The sequence below is a fragment of the Cupressus sempervirens genome, chromosome 8, assembly GCF_028749045.1.
Source record: "Cupressus sempervirens isolate cs-2001-9-10 chromosome 8, ASM2874904v1, whole genome shotgun sequence".
In the NCBI taxonomy this organism is placed as follows: domain Eukaryota; kingdom Viridiplantae; phylum Streptophyta; class Pinopsida; order Cupressales; family Cupressaceae; genus Cupressus; species Cupressus sempervirens.
In genome coordinates, this window is record NC_143125.1 from 160,688,990 (window position 1) to 160,712,568 (window position 23,579).

The 23,579-nt window shown below is 35.9% G+C and overlaps 1 protein-coding gene across 1 annotated transcript in view; it reads right to left on the reverse strand.

Annotated features, from left to right (window-relative positions):
* The window catches only part of LOC149542058 (NEDD8-activating enzyme E1 catalytic subunit-like), an 85,949-nt gene that overhangs the window by 28,052 nt on the left and 34,318 nt on the right, over nt 1-23,579 (reverse strand). Inside the window, exons 4-6 of the mRNA XM_089797097.1 lie at nt 16,072-16,304; nt 15,909-15,971; nt 15,761-15,817 (exon numbers count right to left, since the gene is read on the reverse strand). Coding sequence (XP_089653223.1) covers nt 15,761-15,817; nt 15,909-15,971; nt 16,072-16,304 — 353 coding nt within the window. The remainder of the gene's footprint in view (nt 1-15,760; nt 15,818-15,908; nt 15,972-16,071; nt 16,305-23,579) is intronic.

Sequence of the window (23,579 nt, forward strand, 5' to 3'; positions counted from 1 at the left end):
CTTTTACAACAATTGTTTATTTGAGAGATATCTAGATTCTAATGTTTAAATTGACATAATCACTAATTATAATTATTATTCATATCTCATATCCTAGGTTATACAGAGGAGGCAAAATGATCCTCAAGACACCTTTTACAACAAGGCGGAAGCAATTGTTCATCATTGATGGAACAAGATGACCACACCTTTGCACCTCCTTGCATATGCTCTATCCCCAAGGTACTGTAGTGCTTATCAAATGCTTGTGCTTATGATATCCAATGTTTGTGCTATTGATATTTGATAGTGTTCAATTGTCTTTCGTTATCCCCAGGTACTAAAGTGCAAATATAGTTCACCTTCCTAGTAGAGTGCCACCATTTAGAGATGCAGAGGTTGCAAATAGGTATAAGAGGGCACTAGCTAAAATATTCCACGATCCAGAAATTAGGGCAATTGTGAGAAATGAATTTGCCATAAAGGTCCTATCCCAAGTTTGTAAAATTTAGCACCTAAAGTTGATTTCTTAAGCTTAAAATTAACACTCTCAATGCTGTGAATTTATCTGGACTATTGTATTGATATTTTTTTCTTTTTTTGATTTCTCTTTATGTTGCCATCTCTTCTGCGGTCGAGCGGAATGGAGTACTTACTCCTTTATCCACTCAATCAAACCCAACCGATTGGCTGCAAAAAAAGCAAAAGACCTTGTGTTCATTCACAACAATTTGCGCTTGTTGTCACAGAAGGATTCTAAGTACAAGAAGGGACTTGAAAAGCTTTGGGATGTAGCACCCAAGACACCTGATTTAGATATGACCATCCGGAATCTTGCTAGATCCACTTTGCTTGATGTGGATGATGAGGAGGATGATTATGAGTTCACAATCCCCTCTACTACTAGTGGAGGTGGTTTGGGTTCCTCTAGTGATACAGATATAGCACTTGCGGCTCATCAGTACCCCTCTGATGTGGATTTTCTTGAAAATTCATTTGATGATTAAATCAAAAACTTTAGTCTTGACTCTTGACTCTTTTATGAGTAAATCATGTTAACAAACTTTATGTTTAATGATCTATATTTTGAATGTTACAAACTTTCACTTTCATTAATTCAATGTGAATGAATTGATTTTCTTTATAATCGTGAAAATAGATCAATTATCAAGTATACTAGATTCATAGGTGCATGCTAGAATCATAGATTCATACTATGAAATGATTTAGTTTTAGAATTATGTGTATTTCTCTTTTTTTTTAGTATATATATATATATATGTGTGCACGAATCATAATTGGGAAAATAAAAATCCCAAATCCACGGATCCGATTCACATGCCCAAACCGGATTCATTTCACGAATCAGCAACTAAGGCTTGTCATAGTCAGAATATTTTTATTTGTTATTATCATAGATTTATTTCAGATTCTTTATCTTGCATTCCAGTTAACCAGTTAAGCTTGATCACTTTAGAATAAAGGTTTCACATCCAATAAATATTATAATAAGAAATGAAAAGATCTGTAACATTGCCATTTCTCATAGCAACAGAGGAGCCTTCATAAAGTTACTCCTTAATATCATATTCTGCCATGATCTTTTGCACTTTCATTACATATTCACCAAACATCCTCGACAACAGATACAAAATCTTGATTTTGTCATTGCTGACATGAGACACCGAAGACAGCAGCAATGTTGCATCCTCTGCTATCATTAATTGCACGAGTTCCCTGAACACCAAGCTCTGGCTCCTTTGTGCATAGCCAATCATGTATTTCAATAAAATGATCTAGTTGTCCTTTACTGCAACTCGTGTCTTTCATCTATGGTGTAGAGTTAGTTATAATATTATAATCTCTTTCATATTTTGAATTGTACTCATAGAAAGGAATAGAGTGCTTACTTTTTTCTTCCTTGATAAAGTAAACAAGACTAACCTTTCCTAGTCCTTGGAAAATAAAAGGGTCAATAACTCCAACTTGAAACCCCAAGACTGAGTTCTTTGTTATCACCTCCACAGGTTCCAGTGCAGGATGTAGGAGTACACAAGTTAGTATCTGAAGTCTTGCCTTTGTTATCCATGTAAGCAAATGTTTCCTTAAATTCTTACAAATGTTCTTTTGCTTGAGCAGCTATTAAAACTTAGCTTCGTTTACCCTTCTTTTCCAATCCTTCATAATTTCAAGATCACATCTGTTGTGATTAGCTGAAATCCTTTTTTTGCTGATTTTAACGGTTTTGAAGTGATACAGCAATCCTTGTGACCTACATCTGTAGCTTGAAGATTACTGAAGCCAAATTCCATATCCTCAATTGTTCAAACGTGCATGAAATTAAGAATGAATTATCAATTAAACAGAATGTAAGTTTGAATTTCATAATTGCAACTACCAAAATTCAACTTGCAACATGAACAAAATTTCCTTTTGCTTTTTACCACTTATATACTTGAATTTTAAATTAATCAGTAATATATTCTATGAATTCCATAATGTGTTTTTTAAGAATATTTCAAAACTTAAAAGGTATTTTCAAGTTTCAAAACTTAAAAGGTATTTTCAAGTGTTCGATAAATTTGTCAGTTTTCGTTGTGTTTTTCTCATTTTTTTGTCAAGACGTAGTTTAATAAAAACTTGAGCCTGGCAAAACCCTAAAAATAACTACTCTCCCAAGATGTGGTCTGTGCATGAAACTGCAGAGGCTAGGGTTTGTACAAGTACTCCCAGGCAGCAGCAAGCAGACAAATACAGCAGTGGGGTGAAGCCACATTTTGATGTCAGTGTTCTACAAGGGGTTCAGCCTTTGCCTGGTCCAACAGGAAAAAAGTATTTTTGCAGATCTGGCACAGATGGGAGATCCTAGTGTGCAGATCTTTGGCTTCAACCATTCAATTCACTCGCTCCTTTGTCCTAGTTCCTCCCTAATTGTGGTTTCTGAAGATGAAATCGAAAAACAAGTGACTGAACAAGAAAATTATTTTGCAAAATTGGGTTTGGTTGGAAGGTTTCAAGGGGTTTGGTTGTGCCTCTATTACTGGAAAAATGGATCTCAGAAACATGGCAGCCCAATTTACAAGGCAAAATACAAATTTATCCTTGTACACATGGTTTTTCATAGTAGTACTTGATGTCCAAGATAGACTTACAACCCTCTGTAATTACCAGTGGACTTTTGACAAATATTTCCTTATGTTGAAACCTTGGCACCCTTTGTTCAACCTTATTACTGAATCTTTTGTTGCTACTCCAAAATGGTTAAGATCCCGCTATCTTCAATTGCAATTTTTGTTTAAATCTTGCTTTGAAGCTATTGGCAATTTGCTAGGGAAGTTTCTAGGGCTGGATGAGGGCTCTTCAAATTCTTACCATACCAACTTTGCATGTATTCTAATAGAATTGGATATTACCAAAGAGCTTCTGGCTGATATCTTTCTAAAACCATTGATCGGGTATATTATGAGGATTTAACCTTTCATTGTTGTAGGTGTTTCAATGCAGGTCCTATTGTTGCACATTGTTCAAAGCAAAAGAGTGACTGCTGATCTTCATGGTGGAAAAATGCTTCCTTCCATCACTATTTGGTATAGAAAAAGGAAAATACATGGGGAAATTATTGGAATAATATCTTCATTATTCCTTATTAAATGGTCAATATTGCAACTTAGTGTACATATTAGATACTTTCTATTTTATGATTTTCATTATGGAAACATCATCTCTTGTACTCCTAAATGATCACTTGATCATTCATTCAAAATTTTATCATCTACTTGCATAATCTGGTATCAAAGAAAAATTAAAGTTTTTTTCAAAAATATTATAATTCCTAGGGCCAAGGATTTTTTGAAAATAGTTTTTGCAGAGTTTGTATGTTAACACATACAACCTTCTTCACAACTAGGTCTTGTGATGCGTTTAATATTTGCATTTTTTGCTAATCGTGCAGTTTTAGAGAAAAGGAGATTTCTTTCTCTAAGTTTTACAGTCATTTCTTTGCAAATCAAAAACGTGTTTTCTCATTTTCATGGTCTGTTCGTGGTCGTATTTCTTTTCTATGCTTGTGATTTCTTAGAACATAACCTCTCTGTGGAGTTTATTTCCATCTATAGCGAGAGTCTTGATGACGATGACTCTTCTTTCACGTGATTTGAAGATTTTAAGCCCTTCTAGTGTCACTTTCTACATTTCTTGAAATGGATGGTCGTCTTTTCTCCATTTTCTAGCTATCACAACCATTTCTTAGTTGTTTCTTGTTGCAAACAAGTTCTTTTGCTCTTGCAAAGCCGTTTTATACGTCTAGGGTTTAAGAAAATTTGATCCAACAAAATTTCTCAGATTTGTGTCTTTTCTCGCTAAAACCTAGGGTTTCCACTTCTAGCCAACTAGGGTTTTTCAAAAATCCTTTAATTTTTTGGTTGTATCGAAATTTTACCAACATATTTATGCATTCTTCACAAAGATTTTTGGGTCTTTGTTAGCTTTTTTTGGGTGTGTGAAAAATATGTACATTGGGCTTTGCACTCATCGTACTTCATCTTTCTTGAAGTATGTACTTGAGTCTACCTTTGTTCGTGCCTTGGGATTTGTGCATCAGTTCTACACATTTTTCTACATCTTTGAAATTTCTCATTTTTGTGCATTGGAAAATGTGCAGATAGCCCTTTCGACCATAACGTTCGAGGGCAATCAACGATTCAACAGCACAAATTACAACACATGGAGGCAGAAAATAATGACAATCTTCAAGTATTGGTCACCTTGAAGAGTTCGTTTTGGGAAAACAATCTCTCATCCTAAATAAGTTGGACTAAATCAAGATATGTTTGAGGAATGCAACCAAGAAGCGATCATGTTTATCAAGCTTTCAGTGATTGATGATCAACTGCCACAAGTACCATTAGACAAGACAAGTCATATTGTTGCACGTTGTTCCAAGCAAAAAAGTGATTGCCAATCTTCATGGCAGAAAAATGCCTCCTTCCATCACTATTCACTACCAAAAGAAGAAAATAAATGGGGGAATTATTGGAATAATATCTTTATTATTCCTTATTTAATGGTCAATATTACAACTTGGTTTACATATTAGATACTTTCTATTTTACGATTTTCAATCATTCAATATTTTACCAATTACTTGCATAATATGGTACCAAAGGAAAATTATTATTTGTTTCAAAAATATTATAGTTTCTTTTTGAAATTCTCTGCCTTCAAATTTTTCCAAAAAAAAATTCTTGGGCCAAGGATTTTTTTTAACTAGTTTTTGAATAGTTTGTATGCTAACATATATGACCTTTACAACTAGGGCTTGTGACAGGTTTAAAAATATGCAATTTTGTGCTAATCATGTGGTTTATAGAGAAAAGGAGATTCCTTTCTCTATGATTGACAATCATTTCTCTGCAAATCAAAATGTGTTTTCGCATTTTCTTGGTCTATTCGTGGTTGCATTTCTTTCCTATGCTCATGACTTCTTCTACAACTCGAGAAGCAATAGTCTAAGCTCTCTTTTTTGCCACTTATACATTGTGATTTCTCACAACGTAACCTCTCTGAGGAGTTTATTTCCATCAGTAATGAGAGCCTCAACGACTACAACTCTTTTTGCCAGTGTTTTGAAGATTTTCAGCCCTTTCTACTGTTGCTTTCTAGATTTCTTGAATCTGATGGTCGTTGTTTCTCCATTTTTTGGCTATCACGGCCATTTCTTAGTTTCTTCTTGTTGCAGACAGGTTTCTTTTGCTCTTACAAAGCCATTTTATAGGGCTAGGATTTTGTTATTCTGAAATGCGAGTCACCATTATACAAGACTAGAGCCTTGAATCTTTCTCGTCCATTCCCTTTTGCCTCATCTCACCAAGCGTATCCTTCGTAAGTTGTGTTAATCCCCTCAAAAGCCCATGTGTCATTTTCGGTATATAGGATCAAACACATCGTGAAGTGCCTATTGTCAAGTCCCTTTGAACCACTTTGTACCAAGGTTCAAAGGGGTTCAAACTGGTTCAATTGAAGATTTTTGGACTAACATTTGTCTTGCTGGTGGGACCTACCAAATGAGTTGTGGATTGTTTATGAACCACTATGTATCGAGGTTCAAAGGGGTTCAATTGGGTTCAATTGATGAAAGACAACATTGAAAAGCGAATTAATCATTGATGAGACAGCTATTTTAAAATGCGGAGGTAACACCCCTAATAATGATGGAAAAGTCATCTCGGAATCAGGACCACCAGGTACAGATGGTGAGTTGGCAGCACGGGCAAAAAGCTAAATCTTTAACAAGGACAAAAATCTAAACTGTCAGAGATATTAATGATGATTTAGACAATCTTCTCAAGTGACCACATAATGAAAAGACATCATGACGTATTGGAGGTGTATTCTGTGTTGGGATTATCTCATCATTAATTCCCAAATATTTAGCGGTACTTCAGAGGTATGCAAATCATTTTTTAACCAAGTCCAAGCTCATTTTTTCATTCTAGATAGTAGAATTGAAGGTAAAATTGTGGACAAAGAAAGCAGGAGTTTCTGGTGTACAGTGATTTGCAAGTGAGAGTCAAAATCTTTTGTTTCTGTTCATTTTATGCAATTTTTCTTCAAAAAGAAAGAATTTGAGAAAAGCTTGTTCTAGTTGTAAGTATGAAGTCCGTCATGCATTTCTTCGAGAATACTTCTAGTGTAGAATGTCGACGACCTGTAATTTTCGACACCAATCTAATGGGGGTTGAAGTAGACAAATTGACAGAGAAATTGGTTGATCTTGCAGAGAACAAAGGCTATCCTAAAATTTTGACAAGTGGGCTTTAAGTCGTTGCTTTTCCTCCCGCCTTGCCAAGCCTGGAGTTACTCCAATACTAAGTCTTTGAACCATTATGATGTCAAATCCAAGAGCATAGTAAGAAACAATGGTGATATCCTTCTTTCAATTTCTAGAGAAACTATCACATCATTCTTCAAATTATCGAGGTAAGCCTTTTCTAGTTTCAGTCCTACTCAGTCCTTGGTTCAATTTCAAGAAGACCCTAAGAAGAACAGTAATCAGATAGTGAGAAAGTGCACCGAAACTTTCTACAAAGGAGGTTCAAGGCTCCCAAAGGTGTTGACTAAGGATCATATGAAGTCTCACATACATGACTTGGTAGTTTTGTTACACAGAGTCAAGGGTTCAGCAAACGTCCTTGTTTTCAAAGATTGGATGTTCCATTACATAGACATTATTTTGGCTGGCACACAATATTTTGATTGGGCCGAATTGATAGCTAGTTCATTAAGAAATCAACTCAAACATTCACAAGCTATCAAACAAGAATTCTACATGTCTTCCTATTTGACTTATTGTCTTGCATGAGTGTGTTATCTCACCGCAATTCCTCATGAACCATGGAGTGGAGAAGACAGAGTGTTGGAAGACTTCTGTAAACTACATGATGTCCTTTAGGAAACTTATATTTTAACCTCACTGGAACCCCAATGCAGAGGATATCTCTAGAAGCCCAAAATTTGGTTTAGAGTTATGGGAGCTTTTTATATACAATTCCCTAGATTCACTTATATAAGGGTGGGGGGTTTGAGTATGGACCACTCAAGTTGCCAAGATACGCATTGGATTGTTTTGGTCTTGCTGAGGTGCGTAGACAGATGCTTTTTGTGGTCGAAAACACTCTTCCCGAAGAAAAATGGGAATCCATGTTCCCCATCAAACTAGGGTCCCTGACTTGTAATACTATGATTAATGCCTCAGCCATTGGGAGTGATTTGTTAAATTTCAACTTGGGTTTCTATCACTAGAGGAAGAACTTTGATAACAAGAACTTCACGAGGCTAGTGCTTGGCATGGGGGATAGTATACAACCAATTCCTCACATTGAAGACCTGTGGGAAGATTGCAATAATGAACAAGAGGTCACGAAGAGGGATCATTCAAGGCTAATAATTCCCCAAATCAAGACACTTCGGTGAAAGCTTAATGCGAGGGGCATCACCAAAGACAGTTCAGACAATACTGAACCAGGCTATGAAGAAACAAATAGACAAGCCCTTCTCGAAATTAATTGGAGCCGAGATGAAGATGACATAAATCTTAGGTCCAAATTCATTCTAGGATGTACTAACAATTGGTTGTAGGGGAAAAGGCACAGATCAGCCAGTTCAACACAGATAGAGAAAGCCAAAAAGGGTGTTTCTTCACCTCAATTCTCACCTTTCAATGTTCCCTTTTTGTCGGATGATGCAAGTAATATTTCCTCAGCCAAGAAGAAAAAGGTTTTGGCCCCGCCTAAATCTGCCACCAAGACATCTTCGGTCCATCCCACAGCTCTCAGAGCAAGATCCAAAACTAGGTCCATTGCACAGGTTCAAATGGCAATTCAAGGTTCTAACTTCATAGATTTGGAACCAAACAGCGAAGATGATCCTACAGCACCTGAAAACCAAGAAAATGGTAAAAAAGTGTGTGATAATATGAATGTTGTTCAGCAAGGTTTCATAACATATGCTAAACAGAGTGACAATAAAATGGCTACAAGTGTTAACCCTCCTTGGCTATCTAGTTCAGTAAACAAATGCGTAGCCTGAGACCTATGAAACCACTGCAATAATCATATGCACTACATAAGGAAGGATTGAATAGAAGAGATACTCAACTAATCGCGCGGAACAATAAAAGCCATTGTATCGAATCAACTTATGAGTTTCATAACCTGACATAGGTGCTAGAGAAATGAGAAAACATTATAAAGGGAGTTGAGCATATGAGCTTGCGATACTATCAACTATGAACATGATATTCAGTGATAACAACAGAGGACATTAGCAGAATATCCAACATGGACTCCACTTCAATAAATGAGCAAGGAGAAAGAAGTATATTATATATACTTCACCCAAATATCAACCCTTGCAAACAAAGAGGGGAGATCAAAAAGAAGAGAAGGAAACAAATAATAAGAGGTTGCTAAAGATTCCTAAAATAATCCACATCACCATCAATCAAACCAATATGCATGATGCGTTATATATCCAAGCAATACACGTGGAGGAACAATTCATCGATCAATGGAAGAAAAAAAAACAATATCTGAAAATCATTTTAAGAAGGGACACATGAGAAGATGATTATAGATTCACCACAAATAATAAATAATAAGTGTGATTAATAAAAGGCAAGAAATTGACACTGGTTTGAAAAGATTGGTCTCTCTACAAAGTGGTGAAACATAATGAACAAAGAGGAGTGGAGCCTGACATAAAGAAATCATTATCCACGTTCTCAAGGATAAAGAAGAGGTAAGATAGATCTTGAGAACTAGGGACCCACCTCCGATCGAGGAAGTATAAAAAAAGTGATACTTGGTAGGGTTATATTCTATTGAGTATATTCATGTTTGTATATATTTCATATAAGTTTTGAAATATCATTCTCCTCTTAATTAGTATAGCTAATTATTTATATGAATATGAATTAGGATTGATGTATAAAATAAAACAAGTTCATTTCACATAGTATAAGGAGATAATGATAAGTTATATGGAAATTAATAAAAAATAATGAGATGAGTATTTTCATTATATCCTCAATATTACTTTTGTGGTCAATATTTTTATTTGGAATTCTATATATATATTATAAGGGTTATTTGCATTGATTTTTCCCCTAAGAATGTTCTTGCAAGAAGAGGGAGACTTAGTTTCACAGGGAGCGTGACATTTCATTAGAGGCAACCTTGAAAGAGAGGGAGCAAACAAAGGATATGATTCAATCAACCTTTAGTGATCTCGCTCATTAGAGGGAGTAAACCATGATGTGATGGATTCTTTAGTGATCAATAAATTGTTGTAGTCAAGAGGACTGTGGCTGATGTATATACCTCACGACTATGTGATTTTAATGGGCCTACCCAGAGGATATGATTCAATCAACCTTCGGTGATCTCACTCATTAGAGGCAGTAAACCATGATGTGATGGATTCTTCAGTGATCAATAAATTGTCGCAATCAAGAGGACTGTGGCTGATGTATATACCTCATGACTGTGATTTTAATCGGCCTACCCCCTATATAAAACATGAGGAAGTGACAACTTCCAAATGATGTCACTTGTATGTGCAGAAGTTACTGTAAGCTGATGATCTTACACTAGCTTGTATTATGAGATAAAACAAATTGAGTATATGGTGAATGTCTTGCATCTCAACATTCTAAAGGCCATTACTCAAAGAGTATTTGGTGAATATTACTAATATTCTAAGAGGCCAATACGCTTGATATCAGATGTGATATCAAAACCTTTTGAGTACTTGGCAAATATCATTGATATTCTAGGAGGCCAATACTCTTAATATCATATGTGCTATCAAAGCTTATTTGAGTACTTGGTGAATATCATGTGTTGATATTCTAGAAGACCGATACTCGTGATACCGAATGCGATATCAAATGGTGGAAAATTTTTGAGATATCAAATGATCCTCAAAATTTATCTTTCCTAATACTACCAATGGTGTAATATTTGTCATGTTTATCCTCCTTGGCTAAGAGGGAGTGTTGATGTTTGATAGCTTGTATCAGATTAACATATATATAATTATATAAGATATAATTGAGATATAAATATATGAGAGAAATTAATATAATATATATAAATGCTTAAATATATTTTTATATTAATTATCTGATTAACGAATAGACATGTCCCATGAAGGAACATGTCTATTCATTGTCTAATCTTAATATAAATCTCAAAGGATGTTGCATTTGGAACATACATACCAAAATATGACAGTGCTTAATAATTTGTAGCAAATCCTCAGAAAACTAACAGTCAAGCAAAAGCCAGCAAATCATCAGAAATACCTACATCAAAGGCACCACTAATAACAATTAGTACCGACACTATGAACATTGGCAGTACCAACATTACTATTGATACATCTGAAGATCCTTTTAAGGATTATAGCCCCAGCGTTCACAATTTGGTAGTTTATACGAGTTCTGATGATGAGGAAAAGAACAATGGAAAAGAAGAGAAAGGAGAAAAAGAAAAGATAGTTGACGAGAAGAAAGGAGAAGAAGAAGAAAAGAAGGATGAAGATCTGGCTACTTTAGCAGATGAGCTTAAGAGAGTGGATAAGAAGCTCCAAGCTAGTTGGAAGATAATTACACAAGAAACATCTCATTTCTCACCACAGTGAAAAAATGTTGAAACATAAAAAAATACATCTAACATTTAGCCCCAACAACAACAAGAAACAAAAAAAAAAAAAAACAAATAAAAAGAATCAGAACAGTCAATGGCAGAAAAGGAAAGGCAGAACAAAGACCAAGAGCACAATCAGAATATGCAAATCCAATCAGTTACTCCTCTTAAGACACCTAGCTCTAACATCCCGTGCACCCAATGGAGTTATTCTTAGCCAACATGACAGGAAGTACACCTTTGACACCTACTGGAGATCCTGAGGTAGACATATTCAGCCAAATAATAGCATTTGCAAAAAGAAGAATTGTGGATAAGACCAAAAGCGTAAAGAGGACACAAGAAGTTCTTGAAAAAATGATAAGCAAATTGCAAGATATCATTCAGTTAAAGGTCACAGAATCAGATCCCGAGAAGAAAGCCAAAGAGGTGATTAAGATCTTTGACAGTCAGATTAGTACTCTTGAGGAGATTGCATCTACCAAGGCACAGGTTAAGCATGATGCACAATTATTTGATACTATATGCAAAAATACCAGAAGTGATTTGGCAAATCTTGACTCTTGCATTAAAGAGTTAAGAAGATGTTTAGCTGAAGGAAAGACTTTGTATAAACAGTGCACTCTGTCATACAACTTCATAAATGATATTACTGAAGAGTTGAAAGGAAAACAAGCAGAGCTAAAAGGCATTGTCAATGAATTGCAGCTACCAAACATGCAAATTGAGGATTTGGAGAGCAGAATTGGGAAGTTCAGCGATGAGATAAGCTTGATAGAGCTGAAAAGGATAGTAAAGAGGATTTCATTGTTGAGAGAACATCTCACTTTGAAGATCCGTCATATTCAGAAACAGTTGGATGAATGCCTCAAGGCCAAGGCATCTTATGAGAAATTTGTATATTCAGACTTGAATGCAGTAGAAGTCGAGAATCTGAAAACAAACTTTGATGATTGCATTTCACGCATATCAAACCAATCAGCATGAAGTCAAGAAGGTAGGTCCAAAAAATTTCTTTGTATATAGTTTTTGACTCACCTTTGTCATTGATGTCAAAGGGGGAGTATAGTATGGAAAATTGTATATGTAATATGTAAAAGGAGATATAAGGTAGAAGTATAAACAAAGGGGGAGTAATATGATTATTGTAATTAGGAGATATAAGGATGTAAAAATAGTATAAATAGAAAATGATCCACATTTTGATATTTTGTAATGGCCATCCGAAGAACTTCACAATTTTGAATTTCTGAGTTTTCGGGACACAACCAATTTTCAGCCAATTTTTCCTTTTCCATATGTTGCCATCAATGCCAAAGGGGGAGATTGTTGGCAATTTGGCTAGGTAGATAGTGAGGAGTTGTCATTTACGGCAACATATATTCAGTATTAAGTGAGCAGATTCTGAAGATGAAGTTTTGGTAGAAGGACTTAACATTGTCCAAGTGTTATGAAGTTTATCAGTTAGCGAAGATACAGTTTTGGCTTGTGAAGTTAACAGACAACAAGTTGGCACGTGCGAAGTTACCTAGTGATAGTACCAAGTGTCAGGATACCGTACCTAAGTGCACAAATCAGTATAAGCAGTATGGACAGAGATATGAAGGATTTATCAGTAACAGGTATGCACGGGCAGAATAGGAGAGAGTTAAAGAATTGGATATTTTAAGTTAAGGAATTGTTTTGTTTAGCAAAACAATTACTTAACTAATTAGGGACGACGTCCTAGATGTTAACCCGAAGTGACCAAAAGTCAGTTTTGCATTTTGGGACACGTGTGATGGTATGAAGGACGACAATACAAAATAATATGGTATAAAGGACAGATCTTTGGATGCGAAGTTTTGTGATGTTTTTGTGATGGTTATGCTATTCTTATGTGATGTGAATTTGATGTTGAGAGCAGTAAGAGGCAGTATATGTGAAGATAGTACAGTTTGCAACAAAGGTCAAATCAGATATTGAAGATATCAGCATTGATAAAAGGTTTTTGTATCTATACCTTTTTGTGTAATAAATATTATTGTATATTGCATGTTTGGGCAGTGGCCTCATCTTGCATACATTGTATAATTGTAATAACAACTCCTAACAGGATTGAGGCTTCTAACAAGGACTGATCCTCTAACGACCAAGACACTATACAGATGTAATAGGCTCCTAACAAGGTCAATATCTTTCATAAGATAACTTTTGATTAGTGGATCATTTTGTGGGTACCATCCCCATCAGGGCTTTCCCTTGGCCAAGGTTTCCCTAGTTAACAAATTAATGGTATTATGAGTTAAATTGATTTCCTATTATGTTTACTTTTCAGTATATTCACATATGCATGTTTTAAAGTTAAAAAAGATATCAACAGTTGGGCAAAAGTTTGCAAAATACTGATTCAGTATTTCCTATTTCTGACATGGATCCCCCACTTTGGGGCAAAGTAAATAAAACATTAAAAAATTAAAGAGCAGATGCATGGGCTGACCTGCTTGAAGGGGTGTAATTTTTGGTTTAAGAGTTGTTTTGAGATATATTTCTACAAGTATTCTTGCATATTACTCCAATTCGAGCAGAACTTAGACCAGATCTGAGAGCAAGATATTGTCAGATTTAGAATCAGATCCATAAGCAGAATTGAGAACAGTTATAAGGCAAAAATAGAGTAGATCTTGAAGATGAATTGGAACAGACCTTTAAGATAGATTTATTGCAGATCCTTGCTGTTGAATCAAAGCAATCAGCATCACCACACGGTTAGATTAAATCATCAAGCAATCATCAAACTATCAGAAGGAACACTCCATTCAATAAAGGAATCACCAAACTTCTTAGTAGATTTCAGAATTATTAGAGAGGAAGCCGGCAGACTTTGCAAGGTGTTCGAAATAATTAGGCATAATGAGTCATATACTATATATTGCTGTTGTTTAAATTGTTGATGTTGCTATTATTATATGCGTTTATTCTTGCTATCATGTTCAATAGATGCATAATTAGTTGTATTAATAAGGATCCCCTTTTAATATTTTAACCTGAGCAACCTGGACATTATGGGGTGAAGGCAAGACATTAAGAAGGCAGCAGTGACGACACCCCAAACAAGTACGCCACTCATGGGGTTGATTGGATAGGACAAGCTCCTGGCATCTTATATAATTCTCCAAGGGCTGCCATATTGTGGATTGGTTGGTAGGCAAAGCCTTTGATTGAGAAGGAAGATAAGGAAACATGAATAGGGGGTGTAGATACAAGCTTCCCACTAGGTAGACCACCCCAAGATGGATGTCCAATGTACCTACCATTTGGGACCAAGAGGGATGGTATAACCACTCATGGGCTTAGTGTAAAAATTGCTTCTAGCTGATCCTACCATGCTCCTTCATTAAAACTCTCTTGTTAAGAGGCATTTGAATAGTAAAGTTATGCTTCTAAATTTCTGTCTTAAATTTCTTATTTTAATAGAATTTGTGATTTTAGGGAAGATTTAGGTCAAGTCCTCTCTATCACAAGCTGAGAAGATCTAGCTATGGTACCATTGCCATATACAATTAAAATTACTGCAACTGCAAAACTCACGAGGGGGCAGCTTAATAGGTCTAATGGAAAAAAATTATAAATGGCATCGGACTCGGACAGAAATTTCTTTAATGTCTCCACAAATTCTGTCATACAATGATCAACACCAAGTCACATATTATATGACTGTTTAAATTTGTATCTCTTTGACTTGGGTTCTGAAATATCTGCAACATATCCAGAAAAAAGTCATTGAAGATCTAAATAAGATAATCAGAAAATTCCACTAAAAAATAATAAATCGCACTGCCCTGATCAATCCGCCCTAACACCCTAAGCACAATTCGGCCTTTCAGCCCTTCAATATGAAAAGCAGAAGTCACCATTATAGTGTAAAAACACAGATTTTCTATTAGAGGTATTGCACAGTTTCAAAATTTAAACCATTGTTCATTATGTAATATTAGCCATTCCAACTCTGCCAATACTATAAATTGCTGCACCAATTCATTGTAGATTTGAAAGGATATTTCTTCAATTAATCAATTCTGAACAAATAAGTTGCAGGGTTCAGCCCCTGACACCCCCCGCTGAACAATAGCAATCTGTGTAAAATCACTCCATGAAATTATATATCCAAGTTAATCAATAGCAATCTGTGTAAAACCACTCCATGCAAATACCTAATAACAATCTGTGTGAAATCACTCCATAAAATCATTCCATACAAATACTTCATAAATTTAAAATTACACAAAACTTTTCAATAAATGTTTACTCTCAATCTAATTGACTGAAAATCTCATGTCCCTACAGAAAGGAAGAAAATTAAAATGGCTGGAAAAATTATATAGGATTCACTAATACATTCAACAGTACTGCTACTATGAGCAAGTAGAAACTAATAAATTAAACAGAGTTTCATCAAGGAATAACTAAGGTCAAAAGGCCCTACCAAATTATAAGTGAAGATTACAACAGCTGTAATTCTACAATCCTTTTAAGATAGAACAAGTAAAACGAATAGACAGAATAGTAAGTATGCTGCAATTTTTTTATCACACCTGAGTTAAGGAGTAAGTGACTCCACTTATACCAAAGGTGTCTGCTCTTTCAAGTGCCTGTAAAATAAGAAACACCTTAAATTTTATTTAAATACAGATTTAATCCTTGAAATTAATGAGATGCTTCATAATTTCCTTAATGTTACACCTGTGAATAGATCCACTGCATATGCTCTGGATTGTCTGCATCAAAAGTTTTTCCATGATGTACCTAAAGACAGAAAGTAAACATTTGAATTCAAGTTTGTGATTGTGGAAACAATAGTTTGAAATGCAAAGCCTGAATAAGTATTTATTAAATCTCATCTGACCTGGTCCCATTGGATTAGATGAGCATACTCAATGCAGTGAGCAGCTGTACGAGGAGTCTCTGCAAGAGTACATAAAGGAAATTTAACCTGAGGTGGGAAAAGATATGCAGTACACTCAAAGCAAGGTGTGACTCCAGGTAAAATCACTCTGGCATGGCCTTGGAATCCTTCAGTACCCCCATCAACCATAGGTTTGATTGTTTCCGGACGTGATTTATCATCAGAGTCATATTCTGTATTTGAAGATGAGAAAAAAAAAATCTTATATATGAGAGACAAGTTTAACCAAGAATAAAATCTATCCTTCATATACCAAATGAAATAAAACAAGAAGAAGCTGAGATAAAAGAATGTGATTTTTGATATCGGACATGAGGTTGACATTCAATCTATAACTGACTCTCAATCTATAACAGACCTAATTAACACATTAGACTCTCAATCTATAACTGACGTACAAATTCTTTTTCCACATCTTAATCTTAATCAAGAGAACATATTCAATTTACATGTTTAGACAAAAAATTGGAAATTCATGTACAAAAATCCTTTTCACTCTCAATCTATAACTGACGTACAAATCCATTTTCCACATCTTAATCTTAATCAAGAAAACATATTCAATTTACATGTTTAGATAAAAATTCATGTGCAAAAATCCTTTTAAGTTTGTACAATCAAGGCTGTAAGTCCAAGGAAACAGTTGGCTAGGGCCATTTAAACCACAGATGGGAAGTATAATTAATCATGGCTCAAAATCTTAGTGTGTTCTTGCAGAGCAACTTGGTAAGTTTTCTCTAACAAATCATACACCAAAAAAAAAGAAGCATACCCCCATGTTTTCATTATTTTTGTCTTCGGTGATTACAATCTCAGTAGCATGAACTAGTCTCGCTGATTGTGCATGGATATAAAGACTGGTTGATGATTGGAGTGTGTAGGAGTTGATGAAACAACCACAGGAGTCAAGGTTCATTTGCAAGAACAATACCTACCACACAAAAGAAATCAAGCAAAGATAATATGCTCTGTAACAGCCCTAGAATTTCGTATTGGTTGCATAATAATAATTGGAATACAGCCACAATGAATGAATGTCATTGCTCTATAGAGAGCAAGAGTACTAAAATTATCCAAAAGCCAGCAAAAAGTTAAAAATAGCAAACGGGAGCTAGATATGCAAACTAGAAGTGCGTGATATGCACAATGTGCAAACTGGAGCCCAACTAGACCATACTAACCTAGATTTGGACTCAACTAAATGAATTAAGCTAGAGCAAGAATGTGCAAACATATGCTCAATTATGCATGATATTGTGCACAAGAATATTCTTGAGCGCGTGCACAATTACTTAATGAAACATATTCAAATTTGCCTAATACATCTAACATACACGCTCCAACACAGTGCACTCAGTCTGTTTTGTTTTCTATTCTTTTTTTTCAAGACACGTGCCCATTTATTTTACCTTTGATCCTATATTGCCATATCAGACTCATAAAGATACCTTGGCACTAGTCACTTTGTCTATTTTATCTTTGATCCTATATTACCATATCACACTCATAAAGATGCATTTATACTAGGGACTCCATCTCTTCCCCGTATTCTATGAGCTTACACTGTGATGTCCTTTCTTATTTAAATCTTCAAAATCAAAAGACCAAAAATCCTTGCTGTCTTGCTGATGCAATTTTCTTCTTTTATAAAATGTCTAAAATCTAAATTGTGCAATGCAAGGTCCTCATGCAATGTGCTAGATGAAAGGACCTTGCATGGGTCATGAAAAATGAAAAGAGTAATGAATGTCCTACTCTCTATCTATGAGAAGCAGATAGAACAGAAAAAAACAAGGGATGTGGTTGCATTGATAATGAATTCCAAAGGCACTTCAACAATTACCAGTATATTTAAATTTCTGGCCTAGAAATTTCATTGTGTAGCCAAGTGTATGACCAAGTGAAAAGAGAAATGATGTCCTGCTCCCCAATCTATTAGGAGAATCAAATCAAGGAAAAAAACAGGGGATGTGGTTGCATTGATAATGAGTTCCAAGACCACCGCACAAGAAATACCACTATATTTCAATTGCTGGACAAGGCATCTAGTTGTGTAGCACAACATACGAACAATTGAAAACAAAAATGAATGTCCTATTCTCAAGGCATGAGGAGAAACAAATTGGGAGGAAGAAAACAAGGGGTGTGGCTGCATTGATAATGAATTCCAAGACCACACTTAATTCATCTCGAGATTCTATTCTTGGCCCATATATATGGCTTTCCTCCACTCATATTATGAAAGATTCAAGCCATCTAAATCATCTATATGGCTTTGCTGGACAAGGCATCTGGGTGCATAGCCCAACGTATGAACAATTGAGAACAAAAATGAATGTCCTATTCTCTAGGCACGAGGAGAAACAAATTGGGAGGAAGAAAACAAGAGGTGTGGCTGCATTGATAATGAATTTCAAGACCACACTTAATTCATCTAGAGATTCTATTCTTGGCCCATATATATGGCTTTCCTCCACTCATACTATAAAAGACTCAAGCCATCTAAATCGCTTACGTAATTTTCATTTGTTGTGATGTTCTAGGCCATAGATGTACTATCGACAGAGTACTCTCTATGTTTCAAAATCTGGCTGAGCTTTCTGGCTTGACGAATTTTCACGATTTTTACTGGCGCCCAAAACTTGAAGAATTTTTGGCAAAAACTCATCGTGTACTTGAGGATTTTTGCCAAAAATGCAACAAGTTTTTGTTAAAAAATCAGTCGCAGTTTCATAACAACACTTAAAAGGCAAAAAAGGACCCAAGTTAATTTCATTTCTCAATCCTTTACCTGCATTTGTTGAGAGGGGAAAATTAGTCTTCCAAACACTTGCAAACTCATTTATATCGCTTTGAGGCTAATTTGAGGCAGGTTTGAAGCAGATTTCACATTGCATGACATTGAGTTGAAAGAGTACTCATTACTAGTGCCAAGAGAAGCTAGAGGCAGAGCTACATCCAAGCTAGAGGACAAGCAATAGACTTGGTCAGACATACTAGGCGAGGAGGCACAGTGATGCCCAGTCCAGAGTTCTAGGACTAGACCCTAGAGTTCTACCTCCCCCTTAGATTTTACTAGATCTGGGAAGGAGAAGATGTATTTGGAATGATGTATTTACTTTTTAGTTTTACATAAATTATTTACTATTTTGCTTACAACCCTCAGTATTACTCAAGAGAATGCAATTTTGTACCCACTTTGTGTTTAAATATATCTAGACTAAGCTTGTCTCTTTTTTGTTCTCATTTATTGACTCATTGGATGCTTCCTCTCATTGAATTTTGCAAAAAATTCTTCTCTAATTAAGTACAAGCAATTTTTTAGTTACCGAGTTTTAGCCAAAAACTGGCCAAGTTTCCCCCAAATTTACTTTTCAGGCCTTGGGGAGTTTTTGGCTTTGGCGAGTTTTCCAACTATGTTCTAGGTGCACAACCTTTGCTTGAAGGTATTGATTGAAACAAAGAGAAGAATCATGATGTAAAGATGATGATTTTTTTTTGCTAATACAATTATATAACTTTTAATGTGGCCAATAGCCCGTATTTGGATGCACTGCCAAATGCATTAATCATTGCTGCTGCAAGTTTGACACCAACTCGACATGATTCCAATGGCCTGATTTAGGGGAAGCCACCAAAAATACACTGCTAACAGTAGAAGATACCTAGATGCCTCACACTACGAAAAGTTCAGGGCATCTAAATTACCCACCTAACTTTCATTAGTTGTGATGCTCTAGGTGCACAACCCTTGTTTAAAAGTATTGATTGAAACTAAAAGAAGAACCATGAGGCAAGGATGATGATAACAAGTTTTTTCTGATATAATAATATAAATATTAATATGGCTAATGGCCCATATGTGGATGCACTGCTAAATGCATAACTATCCTGCTACAACTTTGATACCAACTCTGCATGATTCCAATGCCTGTTTTTAAAGGAAGCCATCAAAAAAACATGGTTAAAAATAGAAGATCCTTGGATGCCTTGTATGAAGACAAAAATGAAAATACTTTATGCGAGCTATTGTAGGGGATGATCCAAGAGGTAAAGTGTAGTACCTTATTCAAGTTGTCATGGACAATGCAGCCACATTACAGCCACAAGAAGACTTATTCAAGAGAGGCACCCTACCATTTTTGAAGCCCTCATGTTGCTCAAGTCCTAGTTTTTATGCTCAAGAGCATTGAGAAGTACAAGTGGATCAAAGAAGTGGTGCAAGTTGTGTGAAACATTCCAAAGTTTGTCATGTCCCCATTTTGGAGGCAATTTGATTTAATTAAATTAATTAATTAGGTTGTCCAAAATTATGAATATTTTATGAGGATGACTAATTAATTATTTTAATTAAATAAATAAGTGGTATTAAGTTAATTATTTATAAAGTTATCAAATAAATAAATATTAAAAAATAACTTTATATTTAATTAATTTAATAAAGTGACTTGAATTATAAAATATTTTATAAAGTCACTTTATAAAAAAAATCAAGAGTTCCCCTTTTGAGTACATACATAAACTTTGTAAAAGGAAAAAAAAAAAGTAATATTAAAACTCATGTATTATCCCACATTGGCAAGACGGAAGCGTGGAGCAAGTGAGGAAGGGATTAAAAGGAAGAGGATAGCTCTCATTTATTCATGCTTGGAAATATCAAAGAAATTGGAAAATTTTCTGGAGATTATGTCTCAATAGTTTGGAGGACGAAATCCCTTCAAGCTGAAAATCTTGACGCAATTGAAAGATATGGTCTTGAGATTCAACATAGTAGCAGTCCGAAAAAGCGGAACCAAAAAAGCAGGCTGAAAAAGCGGGTACGAAAAAGCAGTCCGAAAAAAGCGGGACCAAAAAAGCAGGCTAAAAAGCGGGCACGAAAAAGCAGTCCGAAAAAACAGAACCGAAAAAAGCAGGCCGAAAAAGCAATTCGAAAAAAGCAAAGTAGAAAGGGCAGCATAAAAGGAAATTATTATAGCCATCTACTGTTACAAATGTAAATGGCGGAATACTTGAATGAATTAATCAGAGATCAAACTGATCTATATATACAAAGAGGGGAGTCGAATAGAATAGAAACATTCTATTCTAGACTACAACTAAATATTAGAAACATTCTAATATTTACAGAGATATAATAAGATATAATAGTGAGCATTAAAAAGAAACATGAAGGTTATTTTAATACCCCCCCTTAATGCTCAATCTATTTACTACACCAATAGATCCCCTGAATTTAACAAACTTGTCAGGACCAAGGGGTTTAGTGAAAATATCTGCTGATTGCTCTGAGGTAGGAACATAGCGTAACTGAATAGATCCATCTTCTACTAATTGTCGGATGTAATGGCAATGAAGCTCTATGTGCTTGGTTCGTTCATGAAACACTGGGTTCTTGGCAAGTTTGAGTACTCCCTGATTGTCTGAAAACAAAGAAGTCGAACCTGCTTGAGGAATATGCATATCTGCAAGCATCTGCCGGAGCCAAATTGCTTCACAAGCTGCCTTGACAGCTCCTCTATATTCTGCTTCTGTAGAGGAGAGTGCATGTGCTTGTTGCTTCTTACTGGTCCAAGTAACTGCTGCAGATCCGATACTAAACACATAGCCAAAAGTAGATTTCCTATCATCAACTGAGCCGGCCCAATCAGAATCAGTGAATCCACTGAGCTAAGGAGTAGTACTCCTTGTGTAAAGAAGACCATAATCTAAAGTACCATGTACATAGCGTAACACACGTTTCGTTGCAATCCAATGATCAGTCTTGGGGTTTGTCATGAACCGTGAGATGTAGCTGACTGCAAAACTGAGATCAGGTCTAGTACTAGTAAGGTAGATGAGACTACCTACTAGCTGCCTAAAGAGTGTTTCATCTACAGGAGGAGAAACAGATTGTGCGGACAATTTCAGACCAGTCTCCATTGGAGTGGAGGCAAATTTGCAATCCTGCATTCGAAACCTATCAAGCAAACTTCTGGCATACTTGGACTGGGACAAAAAAATACTATTGTCAGTCTGCCAAACCTCAATACCTAAACAATAATGAAGCAATCCGAGATATGTCATATCAAAAGTTCTGCATAGATCTTGTTTGATTTCTGAAATCAAATGTTCTGAATTTCCAGTAATGATCAAATCATCCACATAGACAACAAGAAAAAGAATATCATTACCAGAGTGTTTAATATATAGATTACTGTCTGACGGACTACGCTGAAATCCTTGAGCAACCAAGTAATGATCAATCTTTATGTACCAAGCCCTAGGGGCCTGTTTAAGACCATAGAGGGCCTTCTGGAGTCTACATACTTTGTGTTCTAAACCGGCAACCTTAAAACCTGGGGGCTGCGTCATGTAGACTTCTTCCTGTAATTCACCATTGAGAAAGGCGCTCTTCACATCCATCTAATGAACTTTCCAACCATACTGAGCTGCAATTGCAAGAAGAATGCGAATAGTGCTCATCTTGGCTGTCGGTGCAAATGTCTCCTCATAATCAATGCCTTCGCGCTGGGTGAATCCTCGAGCAACAAGTCCAGCTTTGTATTTGTCCAAGGTACCATCTGCATGGTACTTGACCTTATAGACCCATTTACAGCTAATGGGTTTCTTCCCAGGAGGGAGATCTGAAAGAACCCAAGTGTGGTTCTTTTGAAGACTCTGAAGCTCAGAATCCATTGCTTGTTCCCATTCTGGAATTCCTTTGGCCTCTGCATATATCTGGGGCTCAGGGATACTGTGGATGTTGGCCATAAGAGCTATATTAACTGTGTTGTGCTGAAGGCTCTTATTTCTGGAGGTTCTACCCTCAATGAGTTCATCAGGACAAAGATCACTAATCGTTTGAGCCCACCATTTTGGCCGAAGAGTCGAGGAGCCAATATCAGATGTTGACGGAATAGCTGGATGAGAAGCAGGAGCAGGAGTTGTATTATCTGGAAGTGACTGAGGTGGTGTATCAGTAGCATCAGATGACTCATATAAAATAGAAGAACCCCAAGTCAAAGATTGCTGAAGACTGAATCTCGGAATGTGGTGGGGAGTCAGAGAACGGAAATGGTCCAAATTCCTCATCAAACACAACATCACGACTGAAGATTAAACGATCAGTATTTACATCAATCAGTCTGTAGGCCTTATGTGTGTGACTGTATCCTGTAAACATAAGTTTCTGGCTTTTGGAATCCAACTTAGTGCGTTTGGCATCAGGAATCCATACATATGCCAGAGAACCAAAAACTTTCAAATGGTTGATCCTAGGTTTGCGACCAGACCAGGCTTCCTCAGGAGTCTTATGATTAACTGCAAGGGTGGGTGATCGATTAAGAAGGTAGACAGCTGTGGATACTGCTTCTGCCCAATATTTTCTGGGAACATTTCTATGTTCTAGAATAGTCCTAGCCATTTCTGTGATGGTACGGTTTCGACGCTCTACAACACCATTTTGCTGA